The 26,364-nt window shown below is 37.1% G+C and overlaps 1 protein-coding gene across 2 annotated transcripts in view; it reads left to right on the forward strand.

The window, feature by feature from the left end:
• Window positions 1-26,364, forward strand: part of UNC5C (unc-5 netrin receptor C) — a gene marked incomplete at both ends in the record, with an annotated part of 418,359 nt that overhangs the window by 282,786 nt on the left and 109,209 nt on the right. For both annotated transcript variants that reach the window (XM_084233858.1, XM_084233859.1), the window contains one exon: window positions 24,110-24,213. In XM_084233858.1, coding sequence (XP_084089984.1) covers window positions 24,110-24,213 — 104 coding nt within the window. The remainder of the gene's footprint in view (window positions 1-24,109; window positions 24,214-26,364) is intronic.

Consider the following 26,364-nt stretch of genomic DNA (forward strand, 5'->3'; position numbering starts at 1 on the left):
ACTCCATATGTGACTCCTAGACTCTTTCATTTCAGATTTCCACTGAGATGTCACCTTATCAGTGAGGTCAGTCTGACTAACTTACCTCAGACTCACTGATCCCATTCAACCCTGTCACTCTCCTAACCCCAAGCTTGTTTTATTTTTCTTGAGGGCATTTCTCTTCATCATTTATGTTTCCTTTTAAGTTGCCTGTGGAATATAAATTGGAATATAAATTCCAATTGGAATATAAATTCCCAAATGCAGGCAATTTATTTTCTTCTTTCTTATCTAACAATGCCTAAAAATAGTAGCTCCTTACAGTTGAGCAGGGCTAAGTAACTATAGCCATAAATAGATGGAATTAAATTGAAAGCATATGAGGGGGCAAGGTGATGATGTTATTCCAAACAAATCATTTGTTCATTTAGTAAAAATATTTCATCACCCAAGGAATTCAAGGATATCACGTGATTGCCTCTGTGGTCTACACAGTCAAATCACTATTATACTTTTTTACATAATCATTTTCTCCATAACATTTATCAACTTCTAACCCATTATATATTTACTTATTTATTATGTTCATGATTTGTGGTCTGTTCCTCCCCAACTTCTCAGAAGTTAAGATCACATGAACAAACATCGTACAGTTTGTTCATTGATGAATTCATATTGCTAACAATGATGCTTGCCACAGTGTAGGAACTCAATATATATCTTAAAGAAGTAAATAAATTAACTTTCCTATATTAGGGTAATAATATTTCCAATTAACTACACATGTAAAATTGTGAGTTAATGTGTTGGTTCATAATTAAGGAAGTCATTACTTATCTGTGGTTTCCCACCAGTCTATCTGGCATATTTGAAATCAATTATATAACATAACAAAATAATACATTTCTTTTACTAGGTGTTCTGGAAGATTTAGTTTATACCATGACAGTAGCTGGTAGATCAAATGCCAAATGTCTTAATATAGCTCAGCAGTCTTACCAGAACACCAAGTAAAAGACCTAGTGCTAAGTTCCATTACTAAGCTGAGATTTGATCCCATGCACAACCATTTAAGCCATTAGTGAGCCCATTATAAGTTATAGAAACCAGATTTTGAATTAGATTAAATTATTTGCTCAATTTAGACATTTTCAGATAAGAGAAATCTTCAACAACACATTTCTCTTGCTTCAAATAAATACTCAACCATTGTATCAATTAGTACATAATGTCATTTCTTTTTTTTTTAAATAATAAATTTTATTTTTATATTCCCCCATACAATTGCAAATGCCCCATTCTGACCCCAATCCTTCACCTCCCGCCCCCCACCCCCCAAAAAGTGTCTCTGGTTCATAGTTTTTTGTTGATTTTGATTTTCACTTTCTTATATTCATTTTCCTGGTCCCTTATTTAAGTTTTCTAGATTCCTGCTATGAGTGAGACCATCCGGTATTTTTCTTTTTCTTTTTGGCTTATTTCGCTGAGCATGATCCCTTCCAGCGCCATCCATGTTGCTGCAAATTGCATGTGTTTATCTTTTTTGAATGCTGAGTAATATTCCATGGTATATATGTACCACATCTTCTTGATCCAGTCATCTATATTTGGGCATTTGGGTTGTTTCCAAAGCTTAGCTATTGTAAACAGTGCTGCTATAAACATAGGGGTGCAGGTGCTCTTTGGAATTGATGTTTCTGTGTCCTTTGGGTAAATACCTAGGAGTGGAATTGCTGGATCATATGGAAGCTCTATGTTTAGTAGGTCCAGAAATCTCCACACAGCTCTCCATAGTGGTTGGACCAGTTTGCACTCCCACCAACAGTGCAGAAGAGTTCCTTTTTCTCCACACCCTTGCCAACATTTGTTGTTGCTAGTTTTTTTAATATGTGCCATTCTCACTGGTGTGAGATGGTATCTCATGGTAGTTTTGATTTGCATTTCCCTCATTACAAGTGATGTTGAACATTTTTTCATATGTCTGTTGGCCATTTGCATTTCCTCTTCAGAGAAGTTTCTTTTTAGCTCTTCTGCCCATTTTTTGACTGGATTATTTTCTTTGTTGTTGCTGAGTCTCATCAGCTCTTTGCAGATTTTTGTGATCAGTCCTTTATCATTAGTGTGGTGTGCAAAAATGTTCTCCCAGTCGGTGGGGTTTCTCTTTGTTTTTGTTATTGTCTCTTTTGCTGTGCAGAAGCTCTTTAATTTGATGTAGTCCCAGCTGTTTATCTTTGTCTTCACTATCACTGCTTTGGGTGATGTGTCTGTAAAGATGTCTTTGATGTGCAAATCCCGTAGTGTTTTGCCTATATTTCCTTCTATGTATTTTATGGTTTCAGGTCTTATGTCTGCTATTCCAATCAAAATCTCAATGGCATTCTTCAAAGAAATAGAACAATTATTGATGAAATTCATATGGAATCACCAAAAACCCCGAATAGCCAAAGCTCTACTGAAAAAAAAAAGAAGGAAATGGAGGCATCACACTCCCAGACTTCAAACTATACTACAAAGCCATAATCATCAAAACTGCATGGTATTGGAACAAGAACAGACATACAGACCAATGGAATCGAATAGAAAATCCAGAAATAAACCCACAGATTTATGGTCAACTAATCTTTGACAAAGGAGCAAAGACTATGCATTGGAGCAAAGAAAGTTTGTTCAATAAATGGTGCTGGGAAAACTGGGTCGCTACATGCAAAAGAATGAAGCTTGACCACTCCCTCACACCATACACAAAAATCAACTCAAAATGTCATTTCTTTTTTAATTTTTTAAGATTTATTTATTTATTTATATGAGCACTGGGTACAGTCAGAAGTGCAGGGGGTGAGAGAATTCACCAGAGTCAGAGCGAAGAGCAGAGCAGGCAGAAGGACCGAAGTACACTGCTGAGGGGAGCAGTGGGCTGCAGGAGAGGTGTGCGCACCATATGGGACCCTCACTTGGTGGCTGGGGATTGAACCGGCCCTACAGAAGCTGCGGACAGCTTCGCAACCCAGCGCTCAACCACTGTGCCACCGGGGAGGCCCTCCATAATGTCATTTCTACTTCAAGAGTAAGACCTACAATACATATCTAGTTGAATTAGTCTATCTTTTTCCAAAAATATTTGCTTTTGTATATATACAGAACTTCCCAAGATTTGTGGAGGCCTCACAAATGCATCAACTTTAATAACTCATAACTTAGGCCTCCCCGGTGGCGCAGCGGTTGAGCGCTGGGTTGCGAGGCTGCCCATGGCCTCTGCGGCACCGGTTCGATCCCCGGCTGCTTCCCGGCCACCGGAGGAGAATCCCACATGGCGCGCAGACCTCTCCTGCCGCCCGCTGCTCCCCTCAGCAGTGTACTTCGGTCCTTCTGCCTGCTCTGCTCCCCGCTCTGGCTCTGGTGAATTCTCTCACCCTCCCACGCTTCTGACTGTGCCAAGTGCATGTATATAAATAAATAAATAAAAACATGCCTCTATTAAAAAAAAAATTAAAAAAAAATAATAATAAAAAAATAACTCATATAAATTTTATTGTTATATTCCCCATACAATTGCAGCCCCCCATTCTGACCCCAATCCCTCCCCTCCCGCCCCCGCCCCCCTAAAAGTGTCTCTGGTTCATAGTTTTTTGTTGATTTTGATTTTCACTTTCTTATAGTTATTCATTTTCCTGGTCTCTTATTTAAGTTTTCTAGATTCCTGCTATGAGTGAGACCATCCGGTATTTTTCTTTTTCTTTTTGGCTTATTTCGCTGAGCATGATCCCTTCCAGCGCCATCCATGTTGCAGCAAATTGCATGTGTTTATCTTTTTTGAATGCTGAGTAATATTCCATGGTATATATGGACCACATCTTCTTGATCCAGTCATCTATTTTTGGGCATTTGGGTTGTTTCCAAAGCTTAGCTATTGTAAACAGTGCTGCTATAAACATAGGGGTGCAGGTGCTCTTTGGAATTGATGTTTCTGTGTCCTTTGGGTAAATACCTAGGAGTGGAATTGCTGGGTCATATGGAAGCTCTATGTTTAGTAGGTCCAGAAATCTCCACACAGCTTTCCACAGTGGTTGGACCAGTTTGCACTCCCACCAACAGTGCAGAAGAGTTCCTTTTTCTCCACACCCTCGCCAACATTTGTTATTGCTAGTTTTTTTAATATGTGCCATTCTCACTGGTGTAAGATGGTATCGCATGGTAGTTTTGATTTGCATTTCCCTGATGACAAGTGATGTTGAACATTTTTTCATATGCCTGTTGGCCATTTGCATTTCCTCTTCAGAGAAGTTTCTTTTAAGCTCTTCTGCCCATTTTTTGACTGGATTATTTTCTTTGTTGTTGTTGAGACTCATCAGCTCTTTGCAGATTTTTGTGATCAGTCCTTTATCATTAGTGTTGGGTGCAAAAATGTTCTCCCAGTTGGTGGGGTTTCTCTTTGTTTTTGTTATTGTCTCTTTTGCTGTGCAAAAGCTCTTTAATTTGATATAGTCCCAGCTGTTTATCTTTGCCTTCACTATCACAGCTTTGGGTGATGTGTCTGTAAAGATGTCTTTGATGTGCAAATCACGTAGTGTTTCGCCTATATTTCCTTCTATATATTTTATGGTTTCAGGTCTTATGTCTAGTTCTTTAATCCATTTTGAGTTGATTTTTGTGTATGGTGTGAGGTGGTGGTCAAGCTTCATTCTTTTGCATGTAGCGACCCAGTTTTCCCAGCACCATTTATTGAACAAACTTTCTTTGCTCCAATGCATAGTCTTTGCTCCTTTGTCAAAGATTAGTTGACCATAAACCTGTGGGTTTATTTCTGGATTTTCTATTCGATTCCATTGGTCTGTATGTCTGTTCTTGTTCCAATACCATGCAGTTTTGATGATTATGGCTTTGTAGTATAGTTTGAAGTCTGGGAGTCTGATGCCTCCATTCCCTTCTTTTTTTTTCAGGAGAGCTTTGGCTATTCGGGGTTTTTTGTGATTCCATATGAATTTCATCAATAATTGTTCTATTTCTTTGAAGAATGACATTGAAATTTTGATTGGAATAGCATTGAATCTGTATATTGCTTTTGGAAGGATGGCCATTTTAATAATGTTTATTCTTCCAATCCATGAGCAGGGGATGTCTCTCCATTTCTTTGTGTCTTCTTCTATTTCTTTTAACAGTGTTTTATAGTTTTCTTTGTATAGGTCCTTTACCTCTTTTGTTAGATTTATTCCCAAATATTTGATTTTTTTTGTTTCAATAACAAAAGGGATGGTCTTTTTGATTTCTTCTTCTTCAGATTTATTGTTTGTGTATAGGAAGGCTACTGACTTTTGCGTGTTGATTTTGTATCCTGCCACTTTACTGAACTGATTGATGAGTTGAATTAGCTTTTCTGTGGAGTTTTTGGGGTTCTCTATGTATAATATCATATCGTCTGCAAATAGTGATAGTTTGACTTCTTCTTTTCCTATTTGGATTCCTTGGATGTCTTTCTCTTGTCTTATTGCCCTGGCTAGGACTTCCAGTATTATATTGAAAAGCAATGGTGAGAGTGGACATCCTTGTCTTGTTCCAGATCTTAATGGAATTGCTTTCAGCTTTTCACCATTGAGAATGATACTGGCTGTTGGCTTGTCATAGATGGCCTTTATGATGTTGAGGTATGTTCCTTGTATCCCAAGAATTTCAAGGGCTTTTATCATGAATGGGTGTTGCACTTTGTCGAAAGCTTTCTCAGCATCTATTGATATTATCATATGGTTTTTATATTTCTTTTTGTTGATGTGTTGGATAACGTTGATTGATTTTCGGATGTTAAACCATCCTTGTGCCCCTGGAATGAATCCAACTTGGTCGTGGTGAATTATCTTATGGATACATTGTTGGATTCTGATAGCTAAAATTTTATTGAGGATTTTTGCATCAGTGTTCATTAGGGAGATTGGCCTGTAGTTTTCCTTTTTTGTGTTGTCCTTGTTCGGTTTTGGTATTAGTGTAATGTTGGCTTCATAGAACGTGTTTGGTATTGTCCCTTCCTTCTCAATTTTTTGGAAGAGTTTGTGAAGGATAGGCACTAATTCGTCTCTGAATGTTTGGTAGAATTCATTTGTAAATCCATCAGGTCCTGGGCTTTTGTTTTTGGGGAGGTTTTTGATTACCATTTCAATTTCGCTAATTGTAATTGGTCTGTTTAGGTGTTCTATTTCTTCTTTATCTAGCTTTGGGTGATGGTAGAGTTGTAGGAATTTGTCCATCTCCTCTAGATTGTTAAACTTGTTTCCATATAACTGTTCATAGTAGTTACTGATTATTCTTTTGATTTCTGCTGTGTCCGTTGTGATTTCTCCTCTTTCATTGATGATCCTGTTTATTTGTGCTTTCTCCCTTTTTTCCTTTGTGAGCCTGGCTAGGGGTTTGTCTATTTTATTGATTTTTTCAAAGAACCAGCTCTTGGTTTCATTGATCTTTTGGATTGTTTTTTTAGTTTCAATTTCATTTATTTCTGCTTTGGTTTTTATTATTTCTTTTCTTCTACTGGTTTTGGGGTTTTTTTGTTGTTCTTTTTCTAGATCTTTGAGCTTCGAGATTAGGTTGTTTCTTTGCGTTCTTTCTTGTTTCTTGATGTGAGCTTCTATTGCTATATATTTTCCTCTTATTACTGCTTTTGCTGCATCCCATACATTTAGGATATTGGTGTCCTCCTTGTCGTTCAATTCAAAAAATTTTTTAATTTCTTCTTTGATCTCCTCATTAGTCCAATGGTCTTCCAGTAGTGTGGTTTTTAATCTCCATGAGGTAGGAAAGTTCCTTGCCTTCTTTTTATGGTTTATTTCTAGTTTGATGCCTTCATGGTCAGAAAAGATGGTTGATATGATTTCAATCTTGGTGTATCTGTTGATGTTTGTCTTGTGCCCCAGTATGTGATCGATCCTGGAGAATGATCCGTGTGCGCTTGAGAAAAATGTGTACTCCATTTTTTTGGGGTTTAGTGTTCTATAGATGTCTGTTAAGCCCAATTGCTCTAGGTCTTTATTTAGAGCTTTGGTTTCTTTACTTATTTTTTGTCTTGTTGATCTATCCATTGTTGATAGTGGTGTGTTGAAGTCTCCCACTACGTATGTGTTTTCTCTGATGTCTGTTTTCAGAGAGGACAACAGTTGTCTGATATATTTTGGTGCTCCTTCGTTTGGTGAGTATATGTTAATGAGTGTTATTTCTTCTTGAAGTATTGTCCCCTTGATCATAATGTAGTGACCATTGGGGTCTCTTTTTATCTTTTTGAGTTTGAAATCTGTTTTATCTGATATAAGTATAGCTGTTCCTGCTTTCTTTTTTGGTCCATTTGCTTGTAGGATTGTTTTCCATCCTTTAACTTTGAGCCTATTTTTATCTTTTGTAGCTAAATGTGTTTCCTGGAGACAGCAAAAGGTTGGGTTTTGTTTCTTAATCCAGGCTGCAACTCTGTGTCTTTTTATTGAAGAGTTTAGTCCATTTACATTTAGAGTTAATATTGATATGTTAACATCTGTATTTGCCATTGTGTTTGTCTTTCCTTTGATTTTATTTATTTATTCTTTTAATAACTTTTTTTTTTTTTTTTGGCCTTCTTTCATTGTTATTCGTCGCTCTGAGGTTCTGGCTTTAGGACTCCTTGTAGTATTTTTTGGAGTGGGGGTTTAGTTGCAATGAAATTCCGGAGTTTCTGTTTGTCTGGGAAGGTCCATATTCTTTCTTCAAAGAGGAAGGAGAGCTTTGCGGGATAGAGTATTCTTGGTTGGCATCTGTTTTCTTGGAGTCTGTTGACTATGTCCCTCCACTCTCTCCTTGCCCGTAGTGTTTCTTCGGAGAAGTCTGATGTCAGCCTGATTGGTTTTCCTTTGAATGTTATCTGTTTCTTCCCTCTTGCCAGCTTCATTATTTTTTCCTTGTCCTGGATTCTTGGGAGCTTTACTATTATGTGTCTTGCTGTATTTTTCCTTTCGTCGTGGAAGTTTGGTGTTCTTCTTGCTTCTTGTATATCAATTTTCAGCTCCTTCTTCACATTTGGGAAGTTCTCTTCAATTATCTCTTTGAATATTTTCTCTGTTCCTACATCTCTCTCCTCTCCTTCTGGTATTCCTATAACTCTTATATTTCCTTTCCTCATGGAGTCAGGTAGTTCCCGAAGTCTTTCTTCGTTCTTTTTCCTTCGTACTTCTCTTTCCTTTTCTGTTTTGGTTCTTTTTATTTCTGTGTCTTCAAGATTACTTATTCGTTCTTCCATTTCATCTATTCTGCTTTCATTGCTTTTCCCAGAATTCTTTAGTTCTTCCATTAATTCTTTGATCTCCTGCATTTCTTTTACTTCCCTCTTTAGGGACTCAATTTCTTTCTTCTGACCATTGTTTTCCCTCTCTAGGGACTCAATTGCATTCTTCTGATCGTTGATTATTTTTCCCTTATCATTGTTTTCCTTAATGACTTCTGTCAGTTTTTTAATCACGGCAATTTTAAATTCTCTTTCTGGAAGGCTCAGAAATTCTTCCAAGTTATTGTCGTTGCAATCTGGGGGCTGGCTTTCTTTTTGTGGTGTGCTTTTTCTCTGGAGAGTTGCTAGGTTGCGTGTGGTTCTTCTCCTCCCTACTGTCTGTTTTCTAATTTGCCGTATGCGTTGGGACACTGTGTTGTTGGGACTTGCCGGCATCTTGGGTGGGCTTCTCTGTTCCCCTCTGGTTCTTCCAGGAGTCATCTGTCAGTTTCAAGCAGCCTTTACTGGAGAAAGGTCCCTGTTCTAAAATGCCGATGTGGGGACACACTCCCCTGTGCGCCTGGTCTGCCCCGGCGGTGGGTTCCTGCTTCCCTCTGGGCTTGGACTGCAGGCCAGAGGGGGTCTGGCGTGGGCGAACTTCCCCCGCTCACCTCTGGCTCCTGAGGAAGCCTTCTGCAGGTAGTCTTTACTGAAGAAATGTTCCTGTTCTAAAATGGTGATGTGGGACACACTCCCTGCGCTTCTGGTCTCAGGCACACTCTTCTGCGCGCCTGGTCTGCCCCGGCTGTGGGTGCTCGCTCTCCCTGTGGGCTCAGACTACTTGTTCAGAAGGGGCCCGGTGTGGGCTAACTCCCCAGCTGGCCACTAGCTCCTTCAGTAGACATGCAATTGCTAGAATAAAATATAAGTTATGTTTTGGGGGAAATCATTTATATATGGGTAACATGCAGCGTTGGTAATCCACTTGACTGAAATATGTCATTAAATTCATGTTTTATGCTGTATGAAAAAAAAAGAAGCTATGTTTAAAATGGCTGTTTGCAAAAGCGTTTGTTTGCAATCACTGCATTCCTTTCCTGTACTCTGAGGAAGGAGCCTTAACTTTTTGGTATGTGAGGTTCCTCATCCATAAGGTTGACATGTTTCTTATTTTTTATCCCTAAGACATACCTTAAAGAATATGTGATGACATATAATCATTTTTATCCTGAAACTAAAGATGCAGTGTGAATATAAAAGATTGTCTTGTGTGGGATTTTCTTTCTTCCCTTCATCTGTAATGGATGTCACTTGGAATTCCAGCTCTAACATATATATTAAAAAAAAAAAAAAAACCTTCAGCAACATATCTGAATACAAATATATTGTCCTATAAATGCCCCAAAGTCAAGAAATAAAGAATGGCTGAAATTATGCCTGATTTCTGCAGGGACTTTGTTCACTTGGGATTTTTCTGTTTAAATGACCTCAGTGCAGAAAGAGATAGCCTCCACATAACTGAAGACTTTCCCAAGGTAATCATTCTGCTGGCCTGCTTACAGATCATTCTAACCTCTCTCCCTGGATAAGAACTATGCAATTAAAAAAGTACTGTAAATTCCTAAGAATAGTCTAAAACATTAGCTTTTAAAATGCAAATGAAGTTACAAAATAATAACAGGAATAAAATCAAAATCTTTTGTCATTGAAAGTACTTCATGTTCTAATAGCCAAAATATATGGCATACTTATTGTGTGCTTAGCTCTTTCGTGAACCCCTTGTACATGTGCGCTATTTATGCCCCCAATAACCTGTGAAGTTAGTTCTGTTATTATCTTTATTTCAGAAATAAAGATAATGGAAGTATAGAAACCTCAGGTAACTTGCCCAAGTCAACTGTTTAGGAAAATTCTCCTTGTAGTTCAGTGATTGTATTAATATGCAAAAATGTGACACTTCTTTTTTTTTAAAAAGATTTATTTACCTATGCATACAAGAACTGAGGTACAGGCCAGAGGTGTGAGGGGGTGAGAGGATTCACCAGAGACAGAGTTGGGAACAAAACAGGTGGATTTGAATGAAATACACTTCTAGGGGAGCAATGGGCAAGACAGGAGAGGTCTGCTGCGCCATGTGGGTAGCTCCCTGGCTGGGGATCAAACTCACAGGATGCATCATAACCCCTTATGCCACCAGGCAAGCCCCATGACACTTATTAACTTTTCAATCCCACCTTACAAGAAACTTTATGTAGTTTATTTTTGTTGGTTGTTTCTTTGGTTTGTATTTGTTAAATCTTTTACAGCATTTGAGAAGGAAAAGCAATAAATGAAAACATTCAACATTTTTGATATACTGTGCTCCTTATATTTAAAACCACAGCAAGAGCTGGTGAATATAATTTTTCATGACTTTTTAAAAAATTCCAGCAAAGATAAAATACTCTATTCCTGGAAAGGAAAACCATTGCAGTCATTTTAGGGTTCTCTGGCATTAAGTCAGGAATTTTTCACTTTGAATAAAATGTCCAAAGCTCAGAAGACTAATCTAGTTCTCCTAAACATGCCCATAGAAGTTATTTTACCATAACAGCCAGATTTTGAGATTTAAGCATAGCTGTACTCCATGATGACATAATTAGCTCCTTTTGCCATTACTGGAGGAAGGCCCATTTTTTTTTTTTATGTCTGTAAGAATACAAGTATAATTACTATATGTGACAATGGGATTATTTTATTCTCTAGAGAAGCACATCGAAAACACATTAAAATTAATTCTAAAAAATTAAAAGGCTATTCATTAAGCATATAAAAATCAATTAAAATAATTTAGAAGTATGAAACTGTGAGGCATAGTAAAGCAGCTGTTTTTGCTTAATGCAAGGTCAGAATGATTTCAGGAGGTACAAAAGATACCCAACAGCAGAAAATATAACATGACTCTCTTCTAAGTACAGAATGTACCTAGATCTTGAGCCATATTGTCAAGACCAGCTCAATTTGGGAAGCAAGGAGCCTAATTTTGATACTTAGAGTTTGGCCTGTTGGTTAAAAATAAATTAATTTATTTTATTAAATATAAGGACAACTGTGGATTCTGTGAAAATTTGGCAGCTATGCTGATGGGTAGCTAGAAAGATGCTATCTAATGAGAATTTTTATAGAGAAAGTTTATGTAACAGGATTGTCCTAAGTGTTTTCATGTGCATTACTTTATTTTATCTTCACAAGTACCGTAACAATACTGTTATTATCCTTATTTTAGGAGGAAGAAAATAAAGCATATAAATCACATTAAGTATATAATCAGGGTTAAACGCAGGCATTTGGACACAGAGTTCCTGATGTAACCACTATGGGAGGCTTGATAATAGCCTGATAATATCAGTTCCTATCCCCCAGAACCTGTAAATCTTACTTTACATGGAAGAAGGATATTTGCAGATGTGCTAAAATTAGTATTTTGAGATGGGAGATTTTCCTGGATTATCTTAATGGGGTCTAAATGCTATCACTAGTGTCCTTATATGAGGAAGATATGACAGGTAAAGGGGAGGAGACAACGTGACCAATGAGGCAGAGATTGGAAGTATGTAGCCACAAGCCATGGAATGCTAGCAGTCACCAGAATCTGAAAGAGACAAACTGCAGATTCTGTCTGAGTACCTCAGCAAATGAGTGCAGCTTTTCTGCCCATTTGAGTATGTCCCAATGATAATGATTTCAGACCACTGGCTTCTAGACTATGAGAAAATACTCTGTTTTTTTGTGGTAATTTCTATAGGAGACAAATACAATCACAATGCAACAGACCCATGCTTCCAAATAGCTGGTAAGATTGAACAACTGAGTTATCCCCTCAGGTCCCGATGGCATTATCTATAAAATATGGATGGAACTATGTGATATATTTAAGGGCTTTTATAACTATACACCATAAAATCAATTATTCCCAGAACTTCAGTAAATAGGATTACCAGATTATTTTGGAAACTTAATTCAACAGTTTTTAGGTGTCTGCTGTGTACAAAATACCAAATACCAAGATGTATTTGACCTCAAAGAGTTTTTTAAAATTTATAAATTTATCATTCCATTGACTAAAATTAGTTACTTTTTGATGTAAAATTAAGCAGTGAAATATTGTTTGATAAAACGCTGGCGATAACTGTGCAGACATAACCTGTATCTGACAGATTTACATGTTGAACTCTAGGTTGATGATGTACATGCATATATATCAATGCTAACTGCTTGGTTGGGACTCCCAAGGTCCTGTGTTGGGGAGAATCATAAGTCTAAATCCAGCCTGCACAGAAAGCAATATTATAATTGATTATTTAAGGACATATGTATTAGATGGGAAGGTGGGTGGGGTGCTAAATATTTGCTATGTTTGTTCTAAAGAACAAAAGTTGAGCACAGATATACCTACTCATGATAATTTCCTTTTGTGTCTGAAATAGATTTAGGTTTTTATACATAGCAACCATTTCAGTGAAGTGATTGATTTAGAAAAAGATGTGGAACAATTTTATTCAATGTAGTCAGTCATTCAGGAATTACAGAGATGAGGAGAAATTGTAATTTCAGCCATCAAGAAACTTTTGGTTCTTGGGCCTCCCCGGTGGCGCAGCGGTTGAGCGCTGGGTTGCGAAGCTGCCCGCAGCCTCTGCAGCTCTGGTTCGATCCCCGGCTGCTCCCCGGCCACCGGAGGAGGGTCCCACATGGCGCGCAGACCTCTCCTGCCGCCCGCTGCTCCCCTCAGCAGTGTACTTCGGTCCTTCTGCCTGCTCTGCTCCCCGCTCTGGCTCTGGTGAATTCTCTCGCCTTCCCGTGCTTCTGACTGTACCCAGTTTTTGTATGTATAAATCAATCAATCAATCAATAAACAAATCTGTAAAAAAAAAAAAAAAAAAAGAAACTTTTGGTTCTTCTCAGCCCCCCCTGGTGGCACAGGAGTTAAAGTCTCAGCACTATCAAGCTATCACCAGCCACTGTGTCATGAATTCCATCCCTGGCCAGGGACCTCTCCTGTCTCTCCTGCTGCTCCCCTCAGCAGTGTATTTCAGTAGATCTGCCTGTTCTTCTCCCCACTCTGTCTCTGGTGAATCCTTTCACCACCACCTCCACGGCACCTCTGACCTGTACCCTAGTTCTCGTATGCATAAATAAATGAAAATAAATATTCGATATTTTTTTAAAAAAAAGAAACTTTTAGTTCTTTGGGCTCAGGTGCTAATAATCATTTTCATTTACTTAAAATAGCTGTTAATCTTTTACAGTTCCTTTTTTTTTTTTAAAGATTTATTTATACAAGAACAGGGATACAGGCCAGATCCGCAGTGGGTGGGGGAGGATTCACCAGAGATAGAGTGGGGAACAGAACAGGCTGACTGACGAAATACACTGCTGAGGGAAACAGCAGGTGAGACAGGAGAGGTCTGCCACACCATGTGGGACCCTCGCCTGTGGGCCAGGATCGAACCTGCGCTGCAGAGGCTGTGGACAACTTCACAGCCCTGCGCTCAACCGCCTGCGCCACTAGGGAAGGCCCAGTCTTTTACAGTTCCTAATATTGCCTAATATTCTTTCTGAAAATAGGTAATGAAAAGTAAATTAATATTATAAAACACTAATTCAGAAAATAGATCTTCAGCCCTACTAACAGAAACAGCTATGCTTAATATCTCTTAGCCAGCTTGCTTCATTTATTGTCTCAAAATCAGAGAGTGGGCAAAAACTGATGGGATTGTCTCTGATGTAGGAGAGAGACAAGAAATATAAAGATAACTTTGGCATTCTTAGCTTTGAATTTGCTAGATCAATGTCTCAAAGTGGTAGTCTACAAGCCTGATATGATGATGTAACCCACAAACTTTTGGTTTAGTCCTCAAAATATTGGATCCACAGATATTTAATAAAGTTTTACAGCATATATGGTTAGAGAGAAAATTTCATATAATAAGCTTCTGTTAACAAACATTGGGTCTGCAGCCCACTGACCCTACATTTCTAACATGGCAACATACAGCTAGAAATCAGTAGTGGATATTAAAATATGTCACGGTTCCAGCAGTGTCCAGTGAGCTGTCACTGGCCCTTGAAAATCCAGGGGAAAGGGTGTAAATCTCTCGCCGGTGGTACCCACATCCACAGCAGGTCTCCAAGGTGAACAGCCTCTGGCTTGTTGGAACAATGTAGGTAAGGGAAGTCGGCAAGCAGGATCAGTAAATTCGGGACAAGGATTGGCTCTAAGGGCTGGGTCGGTTGGGCTGGACATGCACTGCAGCTGGACTAGTAGGCACCTAAAGAAAACAAAAATGGCTGGATTGGTTTTGTACCCACATCTCTATTAAGATTTGGAAGGCAAAAGACAAGCCAAGTGGGTGCCACATTTTACACAAGCAAAAATTCATGTGCCTAACTTTTTCCCATTTCTGTTATCTGTGTGGCTTTTAGACAAGTGGACTTTCAATTCCTGTGCTAAAAATGTCAGTCCTCAGCTTGTACAAAAGTGAACTCTCTTGATGCTGTGGAAATACCAGTAGGGATTCATTATAAACCAGGTGGTAAGAAGCTCAGTCTGAGAAGCAGATGTATTTGGTCACACAGCTTCAAAGCCCCATCCCCCCCCACTGCCTACATTGTCTAGCATATTACCATGCATTATCTTGAGTGCTCCATAATCAGTCAATCAGTGGTTCTCAGATATACATGCTATATATAAGCAGAACTGTGGTTGTGGTCAAATCGTAGATTCCTAGTACCTTACCTAGGTAGGAAGTCTTCATTTTTATCAAGCAAAACATTGAAACCCATGGAAACCATGGATTTCTATTGTTAGACATTACCTTCAATAAATTTCTTCCCATACTCATAACTGTATTGTTTCATTGGCTGTTTATTTTGAATGATAATGATATTACCTAATGTTTGTATGTATAATATAATACAATTCAATTAATACTGTTAGGGAAAAAGATGGAGTGTGGATTACAATCTTTTGGGAACACAAATATATCTTAGGCATGATAATAGACATTATAGATGCTTCTTCTTACATAACTGTATGAAATAGTTACTTTGATCATGCCAATTTTCGCAGAAGAAATTAAGCAAAAAGTTAAACATTGTGCTCAAGGTCTCACAACTGGTCAATTGATAAAGTAAAGCCTTGCAATCAAGTTTGACATTGAAGGTTCTATCCTTGACCACAGTGTTATCTTTCTTCCACTTGCTTTCAGATCTCCTTCACAGAAACCTCGAAAAAACATGTTAATATCATGATTCACTAAACACATACCGATTTATCACATATACTAGAAAGTACAGATGTGTGTCTATATATACATACATAATACTATGTATGATGCATTTTGACATTTGCTATTTATTCAATTTTATATCTTTATTTTTTAAGATATATTTATTTATGCATACAAGGACTGGGGTGCAGGCCAGAGATGTGGGAGGTGAGAGGATTCACCATAGACAGAGTGGGGAACGAACAGGCAGACTGAGCAAAATACACTACTGAGGGGAGCAGTGGGTGAGTCAGGAGAGATCTGCTGTGCCATGTGGGTTGCTCCCTGGCCGGGAATTGAACTCGTGCTGCAGAGGCTGTGGATAGTTTCATACGTTGTGTCTTAACCCTCTGTGCCACCAGGGAGGCCCTCCAATTTTGTATCTTTAATGCTTGCTTTTAATCACCTAAATAAATCTCATATACTTCTTCTTTTTTATTTTTTTCTTTTATTATAATGTAATTATTTTCCCAGCTTATTTGTACCTATTGTTATATTAAAGCACAGCCATACTGCTTTGCACATTATAATAACAATTTGTATAAACTAAACAGTTATTTAATATATATGCATATATTCATATTTTACCTAACATTTCTTTTTTTTATTTAAATATTTTATTTTATATAATTCTTACATCTTTTTTCATCTTTGTACAAAGCATGCATTTTCATTTTGTTTATATTCCCCATACAATTGCGCCTCCCCCTTATTTTGACTCTAGTCCTTCCTTTCCCCGCACCCCCCCCATAGTGTATCTCTGGTTTATAGTTGCTTGTTGATTTTGATTTTTACTTTGTATTGATTAGTCTTTTTCCTGGTCTCTTATTTAGGTTTTCTAAATTCCTGCTATGAGTGAGACCATCCGGTATTTTTCTTTTTCTTTCTGACTTATTACGCTGAGCATGATCCCTTCTAGCTCCAACCATGTTGCTGCAAACTACATGTATTTATCTTTTTTTTCATTGCTGAGTAATCTTTCATGCTGTATATGTACCACATCTTCTTGATCCAGTCATCTATTTTTGGGCATTTGGGTTGCTTCCATAGCTTAGCTATTGTAAATAGTGCTGCTATAAACATAGGAGTGCAGGTACCCTTTGGAGTTACTGTTTCTGTGTCATTTGGATAAATACCTAGGAGTGGAATTGCTGGATCATATGGAAGCTCTATGCTTAGTAGTTCAAGAAATCTCCACACAGTTCTCTATAGTGGTTGGACCAGTTTGCACTCCCACCAGCAGTGCAGGAGAGTTCCTTTTTCTCCACAACCTCACCAACATTTGTTGTTGCTAGTTTTTTTTTTTTTTTTCTATATGTGCCATTCTCACTGGTGTGAGATGGTATCTCATTGTAGTTTTGATTTGCATTTCCCTGATGACAAGTGATGTTGAACATATTTTCATATGCCTCTTGGCCATTTGCATTTCCTCTTCAGAGAACTTTCTTTATAGCTCTTCTGCCCATTTTTTGACTGGATTATTTTCTTTGTTTTTGTTGACTTTCATCAGCTCTTTGTAGATTTTTGTGATCAGTCCTTTATCATTAGTGTGGTGTGCAAAAATGTTCTCCCAGTCGGTGGGGTTTCTCTTTGTTTTTGTTACTGTCTCTTTTGCTGTGCGGAAGCTCTTTAATTTGATGTAGTCTCAGCTGTTTATCATTGCCTTCACTATCACTGCTTTGGGTGATGTGTCTGTAAAGATGTCTTTGAGGTGCATGTCATGTAGTGTTTTGCCTATATTTTATTCTATGTATTTTATGGTTTCAGGTCTTATGTCTAGTTCTTTAATCCATTTTGAGTTGGTTTTGTGCATGGTGTGAGGTAGTAGTCAAGCTTCATTCTTTTGCATGTAGCAACCCAGTTTTCCCAGCACCATTTATTGAACAAACTTTCTTTGCTCCAGTGCATATTCTTTGCTCCTTTGTCAAATATTAGTTGACCATAAATCTGTGGGTTTATTTCTGGATTTTCTATTTGATTCCATTGGTCTGTGTGTCTGTTCTTGTTCCAATACCATGCAGTTTTGATGATTATGGCTTTGTAGTATAGTTTGAAATCTAGGAGTGTGATGCCGCCATTCCCTTCTTTTTTTTTTTTTTTTCATAAGAGCTTTGGCTATTTGGGGTTTTTGGTGATTCCATATGAATTTCATCAATAATTCTTCTATTTCTTTGAAGAATGACATTGAAATTTTTATTGGAATAGCATTGAATCTGTATATTGCTTTTGGTAGGATGGCTATTTTGATGATGCTAATTCTTCTAATCCATGAGCAGGGGATGTCTTTCCATTTCTTTCTTTCTTTTTTTTTTATAGAGGCATGCTTTATTTATTTGTTTGTTTGTTTGTTTTGTTTATACATGCATTGGGTACAGTCAGAAGCGCGGGAGGGTGAGAGAATTCACCAGAGCCAGAGCAGGGAGCAGAGCAGGCAGAAGGACCGAAGTACACTGCTGAGGGGAGCAGCGGGCGGCAGGAGAGGTCTGCGCGCCATGTGGGACCCTCCTCCGGTGGCCGGGGAGCAGCCGGGGATCGAACCGGCGCCGCAGAGGCCGCGGGCAGCTTCGCAACCCAGCGCTCAACCGCTGCGCCACCGGGGAGGCCCCTCTTTCCATTTCTTTGTGTCTTCTATTTCTTTTAACAGTGTTTTATAGTTTTCTTTGTATAGGTCCTTTACCTTTTTTATTAGATTTATTCCCAAGTATTTGATTTTTTTTTGTTTTGATAATAAAAGGGATTTTTTTTTTAATTTCTTCTTCAGATTTATCGTTTGTGTATAGGAAGGCTTCTGATTTTTGCGTGGTGATTTTGTATCCTGCCACTTTACTAAACTGATTGATTAGTTGAATTAGTTTTTCTGTGGAGTTTTTGGGGTTCTTTTTGTATATTATCATATCATCTGCAAATAGTGATAGTTTAACTTCTTCATTTCTTATTTGGATTCCTTGTATGTCTTGCTCTTGTCTTATTGCTCTGGCTAGGACTTCCAGTATTATATTGAAAAGCAGTGGTGAGAGTGGACATCCTTGTCTTGATCCAGATCTTAATGGAAATGCTTTCTGCTTTTCCCCATTAAGAATGATACTGGCTGTTGGCTTATCATATGTGGCCTTTATGATGTTGAGGTATGTTCCTTGTATCCCAAGAATTTCAAGGGCTTTTATCATGAATGGGTGTTGTTCTAAGGGGTCATTCACACAGTTTGAAAAACACAGCAATGGGCCTTAAATTCATGAGAACAATAAGGGATATTAGATTCCTTATTGTTATAAGTATAGTATGTTCCTTATAGTATAGAATTACTATAGTTTATTGTATTTCTTAAGAATATGGGTATGAAATCTTGAAAATTTAACATATAAATAATCATCATTCACTATAGTACTCATACTCACTGAATAATAATAGTAGAAATAGTGTAATGATTTATTATGTATTTTATGTTTTATGATCTACAAAACCTTTTCAGATTCAATACCTTTTACAACTGCACAAAGCTTTTATTGGGTACAAAACTGAGAAACAAACAACACTAATAATGAAATCTAAGGATTTTAATTTCCATTAGAATAGTCTATTAAAGTATACCCACTAGAAAATTCTTTATTTTATGGTATCAGACTATCTCATTGTCAGGATTTTGTCTCTTCAAAAATATTTTATATTAATCTTTCTGCATAATGAGGTAGCATTGCTGAGGGAATAAGCATTTTTAGTTAATAGAAATAATTTGTTCTTAAACTTGGAGTAACAACATGTTTATTATATTTTTCAAAGACAACCTGCCTGCTCAGACACCATAGGGATATCTTTTGCTGATATTTTTTCCTAGTATTTTTCCCCAAATCAGCAGGACTCACAGGTGCTTGTATAGTAGTATGATACGTTAAACTCAAATCTCTGACCTGTACAACTCCAGTTTTCTTGCTGCAGGAAAGAAGTATTTTCCTGTTTTAGGACTTGCCCCCTTTTCAGGAAGAGTTTTTCAAGGAATGGAGAGGAGGCATAATTTTCATTAATATGTACAATCACATGATGAACTTTCTTGCACACTGTTTTGGGTAATGTTCCCCTCCCTATCTCTCCTTGGAGAGAGAAAATTAGTTTTGTCAAAGTAATTCTCAATGCATTTACAATCATCTGAGATTTAATTCTCATCTGTTTTTGTAATGTATTTTATATTGCTCTCTTGGATTTGTATGAAGAATTTTCTGATATTTTCTCTACTGAATAATTTGTAACCCTCCCTTCTCCCTGTTTTCTAAATCTTACCAATCCATACACACAGAAACATGTGTCCAGAAGTTCCATAAAAATTGTCCTGAGGGGGAAATTATGAGCTGTTCTCTTCAAAGATATGTCAGTACTTAGATCATTGAAAAAATATTTCTTCTATTATGTCTCTTGCACAGTTACAATTGACATATCTCCTTAAGGAGCCACAAACACAAAGTAGCTTATTCAACAAAAAATAAGTTTATCTCCAAAAATGTATATTAAAATGTTAGTCTATTCAGCTATAGGTCCAAAAAAAGACCACCCATTTACCTTCATTTTACAAATGAAAAAGATGAAGGCCACAAAGTCATCTAACTCTCAGTTAGTCTTGTTTTCTGTTTACCACATTGTCAAAAGGCAGAGTGCAGGTTTGTAGAATGTCATGAATTAGTGTATTCCATGTCATAAATAATTTCTGGTCTTCCATTTATTATGCAAAAAAATCATTGAAAGCATCAGAATTCTAAGATAAAAAATGAGATGGCATGTGTACCCACATGTGTATATTCTACAAGGCCTTATTTAATTACTGGGTAAATGGTAAATAGAAACCCTTATAGTTTCAGTTCTGATTCTACACCTGCTAATTGGATTTCACCGTATGGATTTAGTAAGCCAATTATTGTGGTTCTTAAGTAAACATCCTTTGGAATTCATACATATGACAAAGCTGGTTTTTCTTTCACTTGGTGGAATCAGTGACTAAATTAGAGGTAGACCAAGTTGACTTTGCAAAAGTAATCTAGATTATAATGAAAGTACTTGATACTTATTTCAGTAACAGCATTATGATTAATGGAGAGAAAACAGAAAAGTAGAATCCTAAAGGTCTTCCAAGGGCAGAAATTCATCTTTTTTTTTTCTTTTGTCCTGACAGGTATGCACACACATTATTCTGAACCATTCTGCTTTACATGTAATTCCTAGCTGACAAGTGTCCGTTTTTCATACTTATTCACTTGTTATTCCTGTGTTCCCTCGGCCTGCACGGCATCAGGTCTGCCTTCTTTCACATCTCTCCAAATGATAAAGGATCTGCTTAAAATGTTACCCACCTTTTACTTCCAGAGTAACTTGGAAATGAGTGGCTGCAAAGATGTGCTGTACAGCCACATCTTTTCTGTGCTCATTACACAGCCAGAAAGCCAGAAAAGAGGTTTTATGCCAGGAATTAAAATGGATTTTTCAGGAAGAGACATTACCTTGTGAGGCTTAAATGTGACATCATTTTTTAAATTAGATAAAATTTATATAGAGTTGAAAGCCAAACCACTTAAAAATAATTGTATGGTATTCAATTATGGCTCACTTAAGCCTGTTTCTTGAAGTTCATGCCTCTTATGTACTGTCACCATTTTCAATCAAGAAACAAGGATCCTCATGAGATTTGTCTTCATAGGGCAAGAAATGGAAAACTGTCCCCAAAACTATACCATATCCAAGCAAGAATTATGGCATGCTGCATTCAAAACCTACCAACCTGGAATAGTGCTGCTGACTAATGTCACCATAACATTATGCAAAATAGTACTCCCTTCATCACAGCTTGGCTTCTACTCTGCATGTTAGTCCTAAATTTCCCAAGCCAATTACTTTTTCTCTCCTTTAAGTCCTTCATGCATCCGTTCTTTTGGCCTCCCTGCTTCTTAAAACTATTTTGCTCCTGGCTCCTCTGAAATGTATCTCTTCGGTTTCTCTACTCTTTGTTCGCTCCCTACTCTAACATTTTTTCTGAAAGATTTTCCTCTTGAATGTTGATTTCCTCTTTTTTATGTTGTAGTCTCTCCACTTCTAATTACGTATTTCCAGTGCTTCATCTGTCTCCTAGACAATGAAACACAATAGTGTTTAGTTTGAAAAACCATAATTTGGTCCAACTGAATGTTTCCATTTGAAAATCCTTAGACACCCCAAACTGAACATCTACTAAAATCAGTATACTGTCTTTCTCTCCATTTTCCTTCCCAATTTTGAACTATTTAATTTAAAGATGATACTAACTTAAAAATTACAGTAGCTAAAAGTATAGCAATACCCATACCTCCTGGGACTTTCCAGGTATATAGGGATTCCCAGATATAAGATTTATTTATTTCTGGAATCTACTTTCTGTCCTTATAGTCTTTTATCACTAGTTGAGCTCAGGACTCCATTATCTCTCTGGTTTATTCAAATGGCTCCCTAACTACTTTTTGTCTTTTTATCACAAATAGTCCATTTGTTGCTTTCAGAGAACATGACACTAATCTCCCTTCTTTCCTTTGTAGTTTTTGAGGGCTTGAAATCCCATCGCTTGACAGAAAGACTTTTCCTAAACTTCAGTTTACTGTCCTATTCTTTATTCTGTGTCTTACACATCCTCATCCAAAGTACCTAATAAAGTATCTGCCATAAGGAGATAATAAATATCAAAGAAACTTGTTTTGACTATTTGTATACATAGATTACTCACTTTTATTCCCAGCCTTCAGTTTTTGATATGCTGATTAATTTAACAGAAGAGAGTGAACAATATGTCATTTGATTTGAGAATTTATTCTAATCATTATGCCTTTACCCCAGCCCCCTCAGATGGGAGTTCTTTCAGAATCATTTCTCACAAACAAATAAACCCTGTCAGGAATATTTTATCCCCTAAATTTATTACTGCTCTTGTTTCTGTTAGCATTTAGTATTTTGCCAAATGTGTACCTTAATGTAGATCAAAAACAAGTAAAAACTACCATACCAGAAGAGAGAGAGGAGAAAGTTTGAATGTTTCTGTTGGCAGGTCACAGATTGACCAAAAGAGATGTGGGGGAGATGCATAGATGGCAGGCTATGTGTCAAGTTAAGGATCCACAAGTTCTAACACCTCCATTACTTTATCATGAGTTTTAACAAATAGCAAATATGAGCAATGGAATTTTTTTTCTTCATGGATCTCTCTGAGTCGTCCTTTCTTATAACTGCTTGAAAGATATTAAGGATGTGCCTCCAAAATCTTGAGATTTCCACCCATTTGCACATTAGGCTAATGACTGCTTTTAGATTCTTAAGTCTTTATCAAGGACATGGGATAAAAGTCTAGAGGAAGTTTTTTTTTTTTTTTTTCTAAATCAACTGGGTAAAATTATTAGGAGGAGCTGGATAGTGCATGTATGAAATGAATTTTGGAGTATTATTTTTAAAATGCTGCTTCAACACTGGATGCTGAATTATTCATTTTTCAAAACTTTGCTGGTTCAAATAAGAAGCTGGTTTCTAACATTTTTATGTCTGTCTATACCAGTTTTTAAAAGTCTGCTTACTGCATATGCCCTAGCAATTATTACTACATAAGTATAAATTAAGAACTTGCTGCATATGACCAGAAATGACTTTATAAATTTTATTAAAGAAAGCTCACATAATTACTTATGGAGGTATTTGATGATTAATCCCAGTAGTTACACTTTTTCTGGCCTTGTGCTTTGAGATATTTCAGGAATTTACATTCATTCTTCCAGGACTCCAGCATTCTATTGTATACTCAGGAAAGGAAACTTGCTTTTGAATTGCTGGTCAAAAAGATATCAGAGGGCCTCCCCGGTGGTGCAGCAGTTGAGAGCTGGGTTGCGAAGCTGCCCTTGGCCTCTGCAGCGCCGGTTCGATCCCCGGCTGCTCCCCGGCCACCGGCCACCAGAGGAGGGTCCCACATGGCGTGCAGACCACTCCTGCTGCCCGCTGCTCCCCTCAGCAGTGTACTTTGGTTCTTCTGCCTGCTCTGCTCTCCGCTCTGGCTCTGGTGAATTCTCTCACCCTCCCGCGCTTCTGACTGTACCCAGTGCATGTATAAACAAAACAAACAAACAAACAAACAAATAAATAAATAAAACATGCCTCTATTAAAAAAATTTTTTAGATAATAAATAAATAAATAAAAATTAAAAAATAGATATCAGAGTTATTATAGCATGAGGACTATCTATTGTGAAGAAAGGGAAAACGTTTATGCCTGTAAGGGATTCTATATATATAAGAATCATGATTTTTTTTTTAATTAAAGAATGTAATCATCATAGTTTATTATCAAGAAACACCAGGGATGGTCATTGAATGATCTTCACTACTTATTAGAATGAGGCTTTCTAAAACATTCATTGAAGGTTAAAGTATGCACAGCTTATAGCTTCTGAATTTTATAATTTCCACCACACAGAATATAGTCACCCAGATTATGGCAAAGTACTAAAAACATATGTTTAAAATATATAAAAGTACATAAAATACTGAACAAATAATTGTTATTGTGCTTTCTGTAAGTGAGTAAATGTTAGTTTGTCATTCATGTTTTTTATTACTTGTACCCATTCAGATCTACGAAAGACATTTGAGCAGGAACCACTGGGAAAAGAAGTGTCTTTGGAACAGGAAGTCTTGCTCCAGTGTCGACCTCCTGAAGGGATTCCTGTAGCTGAAGTGAGTAACAAAAGTTTTTTGCATTCAGCTATGGGCACTTAGCTGTTCTTCGAGTGGCCTAACCCATGGTTAATGGTGCAGTGAATTAGGGTATGGCATGATGAATGGTTGGTAATGGAGTCCTAACTGTCTGCTGCTGGCAAAATATATTGATTGGGAACTGATTAATGACTAGGGAGTCAATTAGGATGCTCCACTGGACTAAGTCACAGGCAGCTTGGCTTCAAAAAAACAGGAATGGAGGCACTATTTTATCTCACACTTATGAGAAAGATTATATAACTTAATAATGTACACTCAATTTCATTATTGTTCCTGATAATATACAAAAAATGTATGAAGGATGCATGTGTATGTGTGCTCTTTATATTACTGTAGAGATATCTAAAAGAAATATCCACACCCCATGAATAAAAACATGTTAGATGAATAATCTGCCAATTTAGTTTCATCCTGTAAGTTACACATCATCCTCTTCATCTTCATTTTTTGCTTTTGTTGAAACAAAGCTTTTGATTGCCAAGGAGCTATTATGAGTCAGATTCATACTGTGACTTTTCATCAGCATCAACAATACAATGCCCTTTGAAAATGTGGGACTGTGGAAAAAGGGTCTATAGGACCGGAAGAGAGCCCAGATTCTCCTTGAGAAACTCACCATCACCTTCTAGCCATTGAGAAAAATCATGTAATATTGAGTCTTCCATTTGTTAACAAGTAATTCAAATTTCTGAAAAATGTTATAGTTTTCATGACTATTAGTACACATCCTAAAATGTGTTAAACATTAATTCCTTAGCGTAGCCAGTGTTCTATGAACCCAGAAACACTTTGATAAGTAACATAGCCGTCATTTATGACTTGTTAGTCTCCAGACTTCATTGAGTCCTTTGGAATTATTGCTCTTTATTGCATATATTAAATTGCATTTTTTATTGTGTTGCAATTTTACATTTTTTCATTGTTACAATTTAGGGCGTATATTTGGGTCTGTTGAATTTTTGTAAAAATGTGCTTTGAATTTCCCCTATTTATGAATTTTCTATTACTGAGACTTATGGAATTTTTCAAAAAAAATGTTTAATAATTGAAAATGTGCTTACTACTAGATTTCTTACTGAAGTTATTGAAGTTCTTATTTCTGATTGAAGTTTCAGGCAAAGGTGGAGTCATCTCTGTTAGAAGCCCCCATAACAACAAAATTAAACATCTAATTGCTCTTTAACAACAACAATTAATTAATTAGAAATTTAGGCAGGGTACATAGAAAATAACTCCATTTTTTCATCACAGTCATCCATATATCTGTGATTCAATTAAAGACTCAGTCAATGCAAAGAATCTTGCACTCATAATTAAATGTCCTTTCTTTACACTGAAAGAAGACAGTAATTTTTTACCTTGTAACTTCCAGCCCATGGCCCTTTTTAGCATTCTGTCAAGACTTTGCATGATTGTTTCTGTTTAGTTGAACCACATCCAAACCACACCTAGACATGATTTTAGGTGATTAGAAAAGAGGGAACTCTTCTTTACTAAATATTTTATTTCACTTGTTATGTTAGTGCATCTGTCTCATTATATTACTAAATATCTTCCATTAAGCAACCTTAAAGATCAAAATGTATCATGTGTTACATGGGTACTTGATGTTTCTGAAAGATAGTTGCTTTACAGAAAATCTTTCAGTGAAGAGATCTCAGTAACTTCTACATTTTTTGTAATTCTTCTTCTTTACAAAGTGAACCACTTTGTCAGGGAGTAAAGATTCCTGACTGCAAACTAATTGGCTGTGAATTTTATTTGTATCATCACTGGGGAAGAGACCAATTAACACTTGGCAAGCTCAAAAATCATATACTATTTGACATCCAAGGAACTATATTTAATGTGTTTTTTGTTTTCCTTTTCTTTTCTTTTTTTTTTTTGAAGTTAGAAGAGGTATCAAACATGCATGCTCAAGAACAGGCTAATATGGGTCTCCCCAGTGGCACAGCGTTTGAGCGCTGGGCTGCGAAGCTGCCTGCAGCCTCTGCAGTGCCAGCTCGATCCCCGGCCGCCAGCAAGGGTCCCACATGGTGCGCAGACCTCTCCTGCTGTGCCCGCTGCTCCCCTCAGCAGTGTACTTCGTAGGTCTGTCTGTTCTGTTCC

This window comes from Talpa europaea (genome assembly GCF_964194135.1).
Source record: "Talpa europaea genome assembly, chromosome: 5".
NCBI classification, from domain to species: Eukaryota; Metazoa; Chordata; class Mammalia; order Eulipotyphla; family Talpidae; genus Talpa; species Talpa europaea.